This window comes from Capra hircus, chromosome 24 (assembly GCF_001704415.2).
Source record: "Capra hircus breed San Clemente chromosome 24, ASM170441v1, whole genome shotgun sequence".
NCBI lineage: Eukaryota > Metazoa > Chordata > Mammalia > Artiodactyla > Bovidae > Capra > Capra hircus.
Window position 1 is genome coordinate 43,779,186 of NC_030831.1, and position 13,679 is coordinate 43,792,864.

The window sequence follows — 13,679 nt, forward strand, 5'->3', positions numbered from 1 at the left end:
TTGATCTCTCCATCTGCTTGGTACTTTCTAGATTTTAGATTAAGTGTTAGCAGAAAGAGTGAAAGTGTTGTGTTAGTTGCTCAGTCATGTCCGACTCTTTGTGACCCCATGGACTGTAGGCCGCCAGGCTCCTTCGTCCATGGGATTCTTCAGACAAGAGTACTGGAGTGGGTTGCCATTTCCTTTTCCAGGTGATCTTCCCGACCCAGGGGTCAAACCCTGGTCTCCCACATTACAGACAGACCCTTCACCATCTGAGCTACCAGGGAAGCAGAAAGAGTAGAACTCCTCAGTTCCTGGTTTGCTTTTATTTTTTCTTTCCAAAATTATGTTGTTCAAATAGAGGAGTCAGGGAATGATTTTCAAGGATTTGAAGCCCTCAGTGGGTGAGGTGATGGCAAGAGTGCCCCTTTGCTTCGTAGGCAAGGCAACTGCAGGAAGAACTCAGATCACTAGCTTTCCCTCTGTGGCTTCTGCGCAGGTGTTTGGAGTGATAGGTAACTCGGCACCATCTCAGACCCAAAGGAACTGGGCTATTGCTTCCTGGGCCAGGACTCTGCTTCACTAGCCCCAACAGGCTGGCAGGAAGAAGTGGGGCTCACTCCTCTTCCAGGGACCCCTGAGAAGGCGCATTTCATATGACCCAGCAGTCTGAGTAGGTCACTGAAGTGACAGGATTTTCAAAACAGAAAAATTTCCTCCTCATCCATGAGTTTTGAATTTAATCTTTTTTCCACAAGACGAGAAATCAGACAGTTTATCTTAGTTTGTCTGAAAGGGTCTTCATGCGGTCAAGCCTCCTTTTTCATTCTTGACCTTTTATCTTGAGAATAATCTTTAAAGACTCCAGTCTCAGCGTCCGCGTTCAGGGTGCAGCAGCTCCTGTTGATGTGGCTGATGAGACGCAGGACCTGGAATGCAGAGCTGGAGTTGAAATTACCAGCCAGAGTCCGCAGGTGAGCCGTGAGCTGTTTGGTGCTGTAACTGGCTCTTTTGTCAGATCCTTCAAGTATGTGTGAAATAAAGGAAAACCATGATTCTAGTCCTGTGTTTCCACATGACCACTATGACTTTAGGAGAGTGTCTGTGATTCTGTTTTTGCATTTGTAAACTGGCCTTGATTGTGTCCCGTGTCAGAGATGTGTAAAACCTCCCAGTTTGCAGATCTGACATCTCAGGGGACAACCCAAGTTGGTATGAGAGGCCCTATCCTGTAGCTGTTCTTTAGGTTCTGTGTTTGAAAAGCTGAAAGATTTGGGGGCTTTTAACTGGACATGAACTGGTACAGTCATTTGGGTGACAGCATGCAGATAAATGAGTCTTACTGGTCCTTTTGAAATGGGCCTCAGTTAGTGTAGCTGTTGCAGTTTATCCTTTCCTTCGGGCACCACCCACTTATGTTTCCTCAGGTCAGAGAATTTGGAATTTTGAAAATTTCTCAGTGAGAAATAGATGCACACTTATAGCTCCTCATGTTAGCAGGCATGGAAACCATATTGCAGAGCTCAGCAGTCAGCTGTGGGTGAAGCCAGTGAGACTCAACAGCGCTTGGTATTGTCTGCCACTTATTATGCATGCGTGGTTTTGTTGGTCCTTTGACACTCTTAAGGCATCAAGGGGTGATGAGGAAGAAGGTGGTGTGACTGATGCAAGTCAGACCTTCATCAGTGCGTTTCTAGTATGTTCCTATGACGATGGAGCTTTGGGGAAAGAAGATGACTTATGTTGTTTAATTGGGAGAAATGAAATACTTGAATAGTCAGTTACTTTTTCAGTGGGTGTCTTTCTCACTTTTTAAACCCTGACCCTAGAGTGAGAAATACATCTCTTATCCCAACCCAGTACAAACACAGACCCTTACGTGCAGAGCCCAAGCACACCTTCACTATTGCACCGACTACCTTGTGGATTGTGAGTCGGCTTAAAATCACTGTTTAGTTTCCTTCCTCTCTGAAGGCCAGAAGGGTAACCACATGGTTAGGGAAGGGAATGAGCTGTCTTCCACAGCTACGTGGAGATGTGCCTTGGGCTGAAGCATGAGTAATGTTTGGTAGAGTGTATAAGACATATTGTCACTTGTATGTTTGATGGGCTTGGCACTGGGTAGTCAGCCTGGCTTTTAACCTTTTTAAGGAAAATTCTTACACAGTAAAGAGTGTAGGTATGATTTTTCCATGGTGGGGTGATTAGTGGTGTGATCCCTTCAGTTTTTAATGTTGTATTTCACTCTTGGAATTCCGAGATGAGAAACAAGGCCATGAAAAAGAAAATTTGTCATCTACAAGTAGTTTAACAGGAAGTCATGGTTCCCAGTTGGAGTATAGAAGGAAATCAGAACTTGGTGAGGTGATCCAAGTTTGAGGTGTTTCTTAGGAGTTTATTGTCTGAGTTGCACAGGTGAAACTTGGTTTTATGAATCAGCATTTACATGTAAAAGTGTTTTTAAACTTATGAAGTGCTATTTGCAGAGTACTTTCATTTCATAGTTCTTTTTATTATATCGCTGTTATTGAGATATTTCACATATGCAGTACAATTCCCCTATTTAAAGTGTACAATTCAGTAGCTTTTAGTATATTCACAGAATTGTAAAACCATCAACATGATCTAAATTTAGAACATTTCTGTCAGTTTGAACAGAAACTTGAAGCCCATTACTAGCCATCTACCTTTTCTCCGAAGCTCCCAGCTTTAGCCCACCACTTATCTCCTATTAGTCTCTGAATCTGCCTGCTTGGGATATTTCACATCACTGTCTTTTGTGACAGCCGTCTTTCACATAGCATGATATCGTCAAGGTTCTCTCATGTGGTAGCATGTATTAGTGCTTCATTTTGATCTGGTTTCAAAGCCAGCTGTTCACCACAAGTATGATAATTAGCTGTGAGCTTTGGTAGATGCCTTTCTGTTCCCGGTTTGTTGAGTGTTTTTATGATAAAAAGGTGTTGGGTTTTTGCCAAATACTTTCTCCGTTTTTTTTCCTAAGTTTTAAGCCAGCTTTTTTTCATTTGTTTACTTATAGCAGTATATCACTTTAAATGATTTTTGGATGTTAAGCCAACCTTGCAGTCCTGGAATAAATCCTAATTGGTCATGATACATTATTGTTGTTCAGTTGCTAAGTCATGTCTGACTCTTTGTGACCCCATGGACTGCAGCTCGCCAGTCTTTCCTGTCCTTCATCATCTCCTGGAGTTTGCTTGGACTCATGTCCATTGAGATATAAGTAGCCTCAGATATGCAGATGATACCACCCATCTGGCAGAAAGCAAAGAAGAACTAAAGAGCCTCTTGATGAAGGTAAAAGAGGAGAGTGAAATAGCTGGCTTAAAACTCAACATTCAAAAAAATGAAATCATGGCATCCAGTCCCATTCATGGCAAATAGATGGGGAAACAATGGGAACAGTGACAGACTTTATTTTCTTGGGCTCCAAAATCACTGCAGATGGTGACTGCAGCCATGAAATTAAAAGATGCTTGCTCCTTGGAAGAAAAGCTCTGACCAACTTAGACAGCATATTAAAAAGCAGAGACGTTACTGACAAAGGTCCATCTAGTCAAAGCTATGGTTTTTCCAGTAGTCATGTATGGATGTGAGAGTTGCACTATAAAGAAAGCTGAGCGCTGAAGAATTGATGCTTTTGTGGTGTTGGAGAAGACTCTTGAGAGTCCCTGGAACAGCAAGGAGATCCAACCAGTCAGTCCTAAGGGAAATCAATCCTGAATATTCATTGGAAGGACTGATGCTGACACGGAAGCTTCAGTACTTTGGCCACCTAATACGAAGAGCCAGTTCATTAGCAAAGACCCTAATGCTGGGAAAGATTGAAGTCAGGAGGAGACGAGGATGACAGAGGATAAGATGGTTTGATGGCATCACCGACTCAATGGACATGAGTTTGAGCAAGCTCTAGGAGATGGTGAAGGACAGGGAGGTCTGGTGTGCTGCAGTCCATTGGGTCTCAAAGAGTCAGACATGACTGAACGACTGAAAAAACAACATGTCCATTGAGTTAGTGATGCCATCCAGCCATCTCATTCACTGTCTCCCCCTTCTCCTCCTGCCCCCAATCTTTCCCAGCCTCAGAGTCTTTTGTGATGAGTCAGCTGTTCGCATCGGCCAAAGTTGTTGGAGCTTCAGCAACAGTCCTCCCAGTGAATATTCAAGGTTGATTTCCTTACAGTTGACTGGTTTGATTTCCGTGCTTTCTATGGGATTCTCAAGAGTCTTTTCCAGTACCACAATTTGTCCATGCTGTCCGTGGGATTCTCAAGAGTCTTTTCCAGCACCACAATTTGAAAGCATCAGTTCTTTGGTGCTCAGCCTTCTTTATGGTCCAACTCTTAGTTCATACATGAGTACTGGAAAAACCATAGCTTTGACTATATGGGCCTTTGTCAGCAAAGTCATGTTTCTCCTTTCTAATATGCTGTCTAGGTTTGTCATAGCTTTTCTTCCAAGGAGTAAGTATATTTTAATTTCATGGCGGCAGTCACCATCTACAGTGATTTTGGAGCCCACGAAAATAAAATCTGTCACTGCTTCCACTTTTCCCCCTTCTATTTGCCATGAAGTGATGGGACCAGCTGCCTTGATCTTAGTTTTTTAAATGCTGGGTTTTAGCCAGCTTTTTCATTCTCCTCTTTCACCCTCATCAAGAGACTCTTTAGTTCCTTGTCAGTTTCTGTCATTAGAGTGGTGTCATCTGCATACCTGAGGTTGTTGATTTTTCTCCCAACAATCTTGATTCCAGCTTATGATTGATCTAACCTGGTATTTTGCATGATGTACTCTGCATATAAGTTAAATAAGGGTGACAATATACAGCTTTGATGTACTCCTTTCCCAATTTTGGGGCTTCTCTCATAGCTCAGTTGGTAAAAAAATCCGCCTGTGATGCCGGAGATCCCAGTTTGATTCCTGGGTCGGGAAGATCTTCTGGAGAAGGGATAGGCTACCCACTCCAATATCTTGGGCTTCCATGTGGCTCAGCTGATAAAGGATCCGCCTACAGTGCGGGAGACCTGGGTTCAATCTCTGGGTTGGGAGGATCCCCTGGAGAAGGGAAAGTCTACGCACTCCAGTATTCTGGCCTGGAGAACTCCAGGCCATGGGATTACAGTCCATGGGGTCGCAAAGAGTTGGACATGACTGAGCGACTTTCACTTTCCCAATTTCTAACCAGTCAGTGGTTCCATGTCCAACTCTAAATGCTGCTTCTTGACCCACATGCAGGTTTCTTAGGAGAAGGTAAGGTAGTCTGGTACTCTCATCTCTTTAAGAATTTTCCACAGTGTATTGTGATCCACACAATCATAAGCTTTAGTGTAGTAAATGAAGGCAAAGTAGATATTTTTCTGGAATTCCCTTGCTTTCTCTGTGATCCAGTGGATGCTGGCAATTTGATCTCTGGTTCCTCTGCTTTTTCTAAATCCAGCTTGTATATTTGGAAATTCTCGGTTCACATACTGCCAAAGCCTACCTTGAAGGATTTTGAGCATAACTTGCTAGCATGTGAGATGAGTACAGTTTTACGTAAGTTTGAACATTCTTTGGCATTGCTCTTCTTTGGGATTGAAAACTGACCTTTTCCAGTCCTGAACCCACTGCTGAGTTTTCCAAATTTGCTGATATATTGAGTGCAGCATCATGTTTTAGGATTTGAAATAGCTCAGCTGGAATTCCATCACTTCCACTAGCTTTGTTCATAGTAATGCTTCCTAAGGCCCACTTGATCTCATACTCCAGGATATCAAGCTCTAGGTACGTGGTCACACTATCATGGTTATCCAAGTCATTAAGACCTTTTTTTTGTATGGTTCTCCTGTGTATTCTTGTCACCTCTTTTTAATCTCTTATGCTTCTGTTAGGTCCTTATTGGTTCTGTCCTTTATTGTGCCCATTCTTTCATGAAATGTTCCCTTGATACTTCCAATTTTAAGAGAGCTCCACTCTTGAAAGTCGTGTTGAGTAGCAATCATGGGCCCTGGTTCCACCATGTTTCTTCTGTATGGCGCACAGGTCACAGGTTTTCTGAACTCCAGTTTGCTTGTTTAATCCAGATGAGGACTCTGGATTAGTCCAAAGTTTCAGAAGCCACCTAGGGGTTTTGTTAAAATGCAGGCTCTGGTTGAGCCAGTGTGGGATGGCACCCAATTTCCTGTGTTTCTAACCATCACTCTGGACCACACTTTGTAAGTTTCCAGGGGTTATTTTATTTCATGCTCCCACTGACTATACAGTGGAGGACTCAGCTTTATTTTACGCATGAGAAAACAGCTTTTGCAGCTGATGAAGTCAGATGGCAGAACTAGAACCAGACTGGGGTCTAACTGGCCCTGAATTTATCCACGTGAAGTATAAAATTCATACTGCTTTCCATTTTCTCCTGGGTTTGCAAGAGTAATTGTGGTTCTCAAAGCTGTAAAAGCCACTTAGTAGGGAGAAGCTTAACTGTTGTGAAAATAAATATTGAGACAAACACAGAATAATAATAATTCTTTTTTTCAATAGAGGGAAAAAGTACTGTCTTGGTATCAATAGTGTGCAGGTAAACTCCATAGTGCATTAACGCAGGGCCTTCATTGCTATTGTGCAGCTGTTTTAGGGTTTTTTAACTTAGACTGATTTATTTAAGAAATGTTTAATCTGCTGTCAGCTTGGTAGCTGAGTCAAACCATGTAACATTTTTACAAAATGATGGGGCGTGAGGCACTGTGGTTGGAACACATGTAGGGCATTGAACATTTCTAGATAAATAGCTCTCTGTGTTACAGTTTTTTAAACACTAAAAATACATTAGTGAATTATTCTTTGCTATAGGCTGATGTTCACAAATATCAAATAAACTACTACTATGTTTTGAGTCTGTAGGAATGTAAAGTTCGTGTTCTTTTAAAATCCTCATTCATGACTTTAAGTGTAGCAAACTTACTAAAATGTACTATTTTGTTTTTTAAAGGCCAAATTCCAGGGTGTAAGTTTTATGTGGAAAATTTCATCTCAGGGCAGAATTTTATAGCATAGTCATAAACCTCAAAGAATGGAAATCTGTAATGGACAGAGCCATCACCTCTGACCAGAGTCGCCCTAACAGGCACACAAGACACATAAATGTCTCCAAGGGCCTCTGGCTCATGTAGAGACACAGAGTCTTTACAGATTTTGAGAGTTAGTGCCTCAGTGGAATGCACATAGGTCCCCTGGGACTCACTGACCTGCTTTGATTAGTTTCAGGGCCCTTTGTCTGCAGACAGAACCCAGGACGAGTCCCACCCAACTGAGAATGCTTGTAGGTCAGTCATGCTCAAGGTCTGTGCATTTTCTCCAGGACTGTGTGTGTCACACAGGTCAGTGAATGGAGGGCCTTCACAGAGGGAACCTTGGGGCCGGAGGTGGGGGCTCAGCCCTGGTGGCTGCCACAGCCCCCGTGAAAGGACGAGCAGACAAGAACCACTCGTCTGTCATGGTTAGCCACGCATCCTGTGGGTGCAGGTGAAGCCGTTAGGGGGCGTGTAGGGGGTGGGCACAGGGAGTAGAGATGCGCATGCTGTTAAGTGAGATGGCACCGGGAAGTTATTTTGTTACATGTGTTAACATGTGGTGACTTTATTTTTAATGAATAAATATTTAACATCTTTAGGCTTCCCTGGTGGCTCAGAGGTTAAAGCGTCTGCCTCCAATGCGGGAGACCTGGGTTTGATCCCTGGGTCGGGAAGATTCCCTGGAGAAGGAAATGGTAACCCACTCCAGTATTCTTGCCTGGAGAATCCCATGGACGGAGAAGCCTGGTAGGCTACAGTCCACGGGGTCACAAGAGTCAGACACGACTGAGCGACTACACCTTCACCTTAGTTCTAATTTCAAATATGGTAAATGCTGGTAGATGTCATCCACATAGAGCTCTTTGGGGGTAATGAGTCATGTTTAAGGGTACAGTGGGACCACGGCCCTGGAGGGCCGCCGGCCTCAGCAGTGCAGGAGGGAGGGCCTGGGAAGGGTCTCAGGAGGATCCCGAGAGGGAGCACACTGACCAGAGAGCTGGCTCAGCACAGCCTGAGAGCAAATGTTTTTTTAAAGATAGTTCTTTCCCTCTGAAAGAAAGGTGAGGGCTTCTGTGCAGTCCCCATAGCTGAAGACTATCTCCTCTTGCTTATACTGAACTTTTTAGTGTGATATTAGGTCAGAACAGTCATATTTGTCAGATAATACATAAGGTTCTAGGTGCTGTTGTCCTGTTCAGACCAAAAGAAATAAAGATGCAGAGTAAATAAAAAACAAGCTATAAAAATCTTAGAAGAAAAATATTTTTAAGAGTACTGGAGAGACCTTCCTAATCAATGAGAAGCTTTGAAGCTATAAAGGAAAAAGATTGTAGCAATATTTGATGGCATAAAAATTTATATTATCTATAAACCCATGGAAAAGGTTCAAGAAGTGACAGACCAGGAGAAAATATTTGTAATATAGCCATAGTATGTAAAGACTGCTTACAAATGAGAAAGTTACAAATAAAGTGATATGAACTAGTATGAAGAAAAATACAAATTACCACTACCTACCATCATAGGGAAAGATCACAATCACTAGTAACCAGGGAAATACAAATGACAACAAGATACATGTTTTTGCCCTCCCCCCCACTCCCCCACCCCCCACCACAAATTAGTACAAATGGAAAGGGCCCAGCATCTGGAGCCACGAGGCAGGAGATTCCCTTCCCTCTCCCTGACAAGAGCAAGTGTACAAGGTTGTGTAAGTGTGTGGAATCTCTGCTTAGGGGTGCTCACAAGTGTGGGTCACACACAATCCTTTTTGATCATGGTAGAAAAAAGAAATCCAACCACATAAAGAGCAGTCGCTTAGAGAATGCAAGGTCCAGTGTATCGTATTTAGGAACTGGGGAATGAGATCTTGTTTAAAGATGTTTGTGATGTATTGAGTGGAAGAAAAGAACAATATATTTGTACAGCAATTCCATTCATTGAAAAGAAGAAAGCCCTTATTCAAGAGGTGAAAGACAGATACACACAGTGGCTGAATTGTGTCCTGGATGACATGGGCATCGCGGTGAGAGCTGCCGGCTTGTGCAGGGGAACTTGTATATTATACACTATATCCATATATGTTCTTTACACTTTAAAGGAGTCTTCATTATTTTTTTATAATAAAAATACTTTTTAAGTGAAACAGATATATATCCGCAAATGTCCATAGAAGTATGACAATATAATTTGATTGAATTGCTGCAAATGGTCATCTGCATAGCCTTCCATATTCAGAACAAGATGATGTGGGCTGACAGCTTCCAAGTGAAGCCTTAATGCATGTAGAGGCATGTAAGGCCCCTCACTGAAGTCATCATCCAAAAAGCAGTACATGTAAGAATTGAATCGCCAGTCCATGTCTGACGTAGGGTGCAGCATGCTTGGGGCTGGTACATGGGGATGACCCAGAGAGATGTTGTGGGGAGGGAGGTGGGAGGGGGGTTCATGTTTGGGAACGCATGTAAGAATTAAAGATTTTAAAATTAAAAAAAAAAAAAATTAAAAAAAAAAAAAAAAAAAGGCAGTACAGTTTTCTTGAGAAGAGAAAACATTTGTCAATTCCAGGGCACAAGGCAACCTGAAAGGCAAGTTTTGAATACTCTGCTGTTCATTCACAAAATAGAAACAAAAGTCGGTAAAACAAGGCATTTTCTTAGGTTCAGTCTCGGTGCTGCATTGACTGCCCTTGATTCCGTGCTTCCTGTCTGCTTGTCCCCAGAACTGTGGTCCCCTCCTAAGATGCCCACCTTGTGCTTGGCGGCCAGGGTGGGCCTCAGTCTGCCTGCAGGAGCGATCCTCCAGGTGGGCACCTATGCAGTGGGCACCCCAGAACCCAGCTGGGGCTCCAGAGTCTGTCCTCAGTCCACCACTTTGCCTGCCGTCAGGAACACAAGATGATGGAGGTGGGCTCCTCATTGCTCACGCAGCCTCCCTCATCTGTGTCCTCGGGGATGGGGTTTGAGGTCCAGTCACATGGGTACCGTGTCCCAGACACGGACAGTTGTGTGCAGGCAGAGCGTTGTGAAGAAGAGTTTCTGCCTCACAAGTGTGTCATGCCCACAGCGTGTGAGGATAGACGAGGTCATGCTGGTGTCTGCAGCCCAGCTGCAGAGTCCCAGCCCTGGCCCTCAGACAGGCAGTGATTTCAGTTTTCCGGAGGTGCTGCCATGACGATTCTGATAGTGCTTTGTAGCTTCTGGGGGCTTCCTCCCCGAGGACATATAAGTGCAGACAAGCCCCTGCCCACCAGCCATGAGGCCTTGGGTGTCCAGAGCACAGCAGAACAGAGCGGACAGCTACCGTAGGGAGCCCAGTCATGGGCCAGGGGTGCATCCAGCCCACCCGCCTGGGCCCTGCCACTTCCCCATGCCCTGCCTGGCCTGGCAGGCCCATTTGTCCGTCTCTGTCCCTCAGGTGTGAAGGGGGGGCCAAGGGTGGGGTGCAGGATGGTGCCACAGGATGGGACTTGTGGGTTCAGGAAGACCCTCCTTCTAAGCCCACAGGATGACGCAGGGCTGGCCCTGGGCTCCGCTTCCCACAAAAGCCCTGGCACCCACGCCCACACAACTGCCGGTGAATGCACGGGTGGGGAGTGTGTGGTTTAGACAGACTTCTGTAATGGCGCAGGGGGAGCCCAGTGGAGACATGTCCCGTCCTTTCTCTGAGTGGTGCCTCTTCCCTCCAGGATGCTGTGCGGCCATGGGGAGATGCTTTGGGAATCATAGTTTCAACCTCTAGGGGCAGGGGGTCTGGCAGGGACTGGGCCCTGAGCCTCTCACGTCCCGGGAGATGGAACCCAGGAGTTGCCTGCCCTGGGGAAGGTCCCCGAGTGGTGGCTGTCTGTCCATGTGACATGGGTCCATCTCAGGACAGAACCTGTCGAAGCAGCTGGGGCCTTCCTCCCTCACCTGTCAGCCACACGGCGATACCCTTAGGCAGCAGGCCTGGGGAAGTTTCTGTCCTTCGAGGGTCTGGGAGGGGGCGGCCCCATGCCCGGCTGACGGCTCTCCTCTTCGTCGCAGCGGAGCTGGAGTTCGCCCAGGTGGTGGTGGTGGTGGTGGTGGTCACAGTGATGGTCGTGGTCATCTTCTGCCTGCTGAACCACTACAGAGCATCCACCCGGTCCTTCATCCACCGCCCGGGGCAGGGCCAGAGGCAGGAGGACAGGCCGCAGCTGGTAAGTGTGGGCTGGGAATGGGTCTCCCTGGGGCTGAGGCTGGGGCTGGGAGCACGGGCACAGGATGGCACTGGGCTCAGCTCCTATATCCACCGCACGGAATACCCAGTCAGGGTGCGATGGTCAGCGATGCATCCTGTGTCCCCGCCTGCACCGTGAGACGGTGGCTCAGCAGGGCAGGGCTGTGAGGGTGCCAGCCGCTGGGGCATGAGGGCCAGTGGGTTGTGTGGGCTTCAGGTCTGTTGTCCCCGTGAGTGGAGCTGAGGTTTCTCCAGTGTCCTGTGTCCCTGGCAGCCAGAGTCTGGGAAAGAGTGGGACTGCTGCTTGCTGCCCCCAGACCGACAGGGACAGTGTAGGTGCCTCCAGACCCACAGGGACAGGAGCCTACAGGTCAGCCCTGAGGGAGGCTTCTCCCGGCCTTCCCTCGCCCTCCACATCCCCTTCCTGCCGTGTTTCCTTCCCACGTCCCCGTGCCGGGCAGGTACATCCCAGGGCTTGGATTTTTCTTCTGATAAAACCAGGGAGGTGTGAATACCGCTCCCAGAGGTTTCACAAACTCATGATGCACGTTTACACAGTGACCAGAAACCATTCAGCCCAGGCCAGAGCTCTGTTTCATGTCTAGTTGGGACATGGACACAGATGGGATCCTGGAGTGCTCGGGGTCACTGCCCAGGAACTTGTCCCCCACCTGGTGGTACTTCTTCCCCCTAATTACTGCCTCTTCTGTTAGGACTCCTGAGAGGTGCCGCCTCCCTTCACATGGCTCTAGGAGAACAGTGTGACCCGCTCACAGTTAGGGTCCCACCGGGGACCATCTGTGGCTGTCGCGGTGCGGGGATGCTGCTGTAGTGATGCTCTGAGCCTGAGCGCACCCCCTCCACCCCACCCCGTCCTCCCTAGGGGCCCTTCGGTAGTGACACTGATGCTGCTCCACACGTGAGTCTTGTGGCTGCCTCGGGGACGACAGCAGTGATGAGAGCCTTTGCCTGCAGTTCCCCAAGCTAGGAGTGTCCATAGGCAGCCTGCCTCATCAGAGGGTCTTGGTGTGGGCTCTGCCTGCCTTCGTTCCCTGGGTCATTGAGTGGACGTGGGCCTGGTACCCACCAGTCGAAGAAACGTCGTAGCGAACCCCAGCCTCCCCCCATCAGCAGTGCTGTGGCTATTTTTGGTGGTATTGTCTGTCTTGGGGGAGGCTGGGGGTCTCCAGAGGCCATTTGTGTGTGGGGAGGGGTGCACAGCAGGAGGCTGAAACCTATGGGAGGGTGTGGGGTGAGGCAGCTTCAGGGTGCCCTTTTGGGTGCCCCAACATGCAGCCAGCCTCCCCACAAGGGGCCTAGAGGGGCCGGGCTGCCCGTGGCCTCGTGGGGTTTGTGCTTCTTTGGAGGTGGCCAGGGTTTCGAGGCGCGGTGTCTGCTGTCTGCATCCCAGAAGCCACCGTGCCTGCTGTTGGCAGCTGGTAGGTGTGGTGCGCCCCCTGCCGGCCTTCCTGTGCGTGAGCATCCAGGGCTCTGAGCCAGTGCATTGCTGGGACTCTCGCATTTCTGTGGGCCTTTTGGCCTATTTGTTCTGGAACTGTGTGAGGTCTCCACAACCATGTTAGTAAAGAGCATGTTTATTTTAAAGTGGTGTGAGAAAGGCTGGGCATCTAATTTATCAGCTTCTGGAGAGTTTGGTTTAACACTATTGGTTAATGTTATTTTTATATATTTCTTGGGGGAAGAGTTGATAGTCAAGGTGGAACAATGAAGCCCAATAGTCGGCTTTTGTTTTTGAGGAGAGGCTGAAATTGTAGATGTTCTGATGTGGTTGAGGAAACGACTCCCTTTCTGCGCTAATGGGCTTTCCCTTTATCTAGAAGGGAAAGGCAAGCTGAGGCCTCAGTAGCTGTGACAGCCCGGGTTCTCACAGAGAGCCCTCTGGGAAAAGGTGGGTTGGATCAGTGGCCCCTTTGGGCCCAGCTTGCTCAGTTTTGGAGGGTTTGCTTTGTGCAGTCATAGCCCTTTCCTCATGTGGCCCCTTGCTGCCCCCAAGGCCTGTGGAATGACACACTTCGTTGCCAAGAGAAGGACAGATGGAGGCTGTTTTGGGAAGGCTAGTGAGCCTGCATCACCACAGTGTCCCTGAGATGCCGTTCCAGGGGGCCAGGGCAGTAGGAGGGACCAGTGCTAAATCTGGTGGAAGCAGCCATTTCTGGATGAAAATGAAAAAGAGCTATCAGTCAATTGGCTGCAGTTAAGTTACGAGAAAAGGAAATGCTTCAATAGTGGTAGTAGCAGTTAAGTGGGTTTGTGATAAAAAGCTATGTGTTCTTTCTGAGGGAGTCTGCTCTTAGTATTTAGAACCATTTTTTAAAAAATTTAATTATTTTTGGCTGCGACACTGGATCTTTGTTGCCGTGCAGTGGGCTTTCTCTAGTTGTGGTGTGTGGGTTTCTCATTGCAGTGGCTTCT

General features: G+C 47.1%; 1 protein-coding gene across 1 annotated transcript in view; it reads left to right on the plus strand.

Annotated features, from left to right (window-relative positions):
• LDLRAD4 (low density lipoprotein receptor class A domain containing 4) overlaps positions 1–13,679 on the plus strand; it is a 160,890-nt gene that overhangs the window by 131,915 nt on the left and 15,296 nt on the right. The window contains 1 exon segment of the mRNA XM_018039377.1: positions 11,072–11,226. Coding sequence (XP_017894866.1) covers positions 11,072–11,226 — 155 coding nt within the window.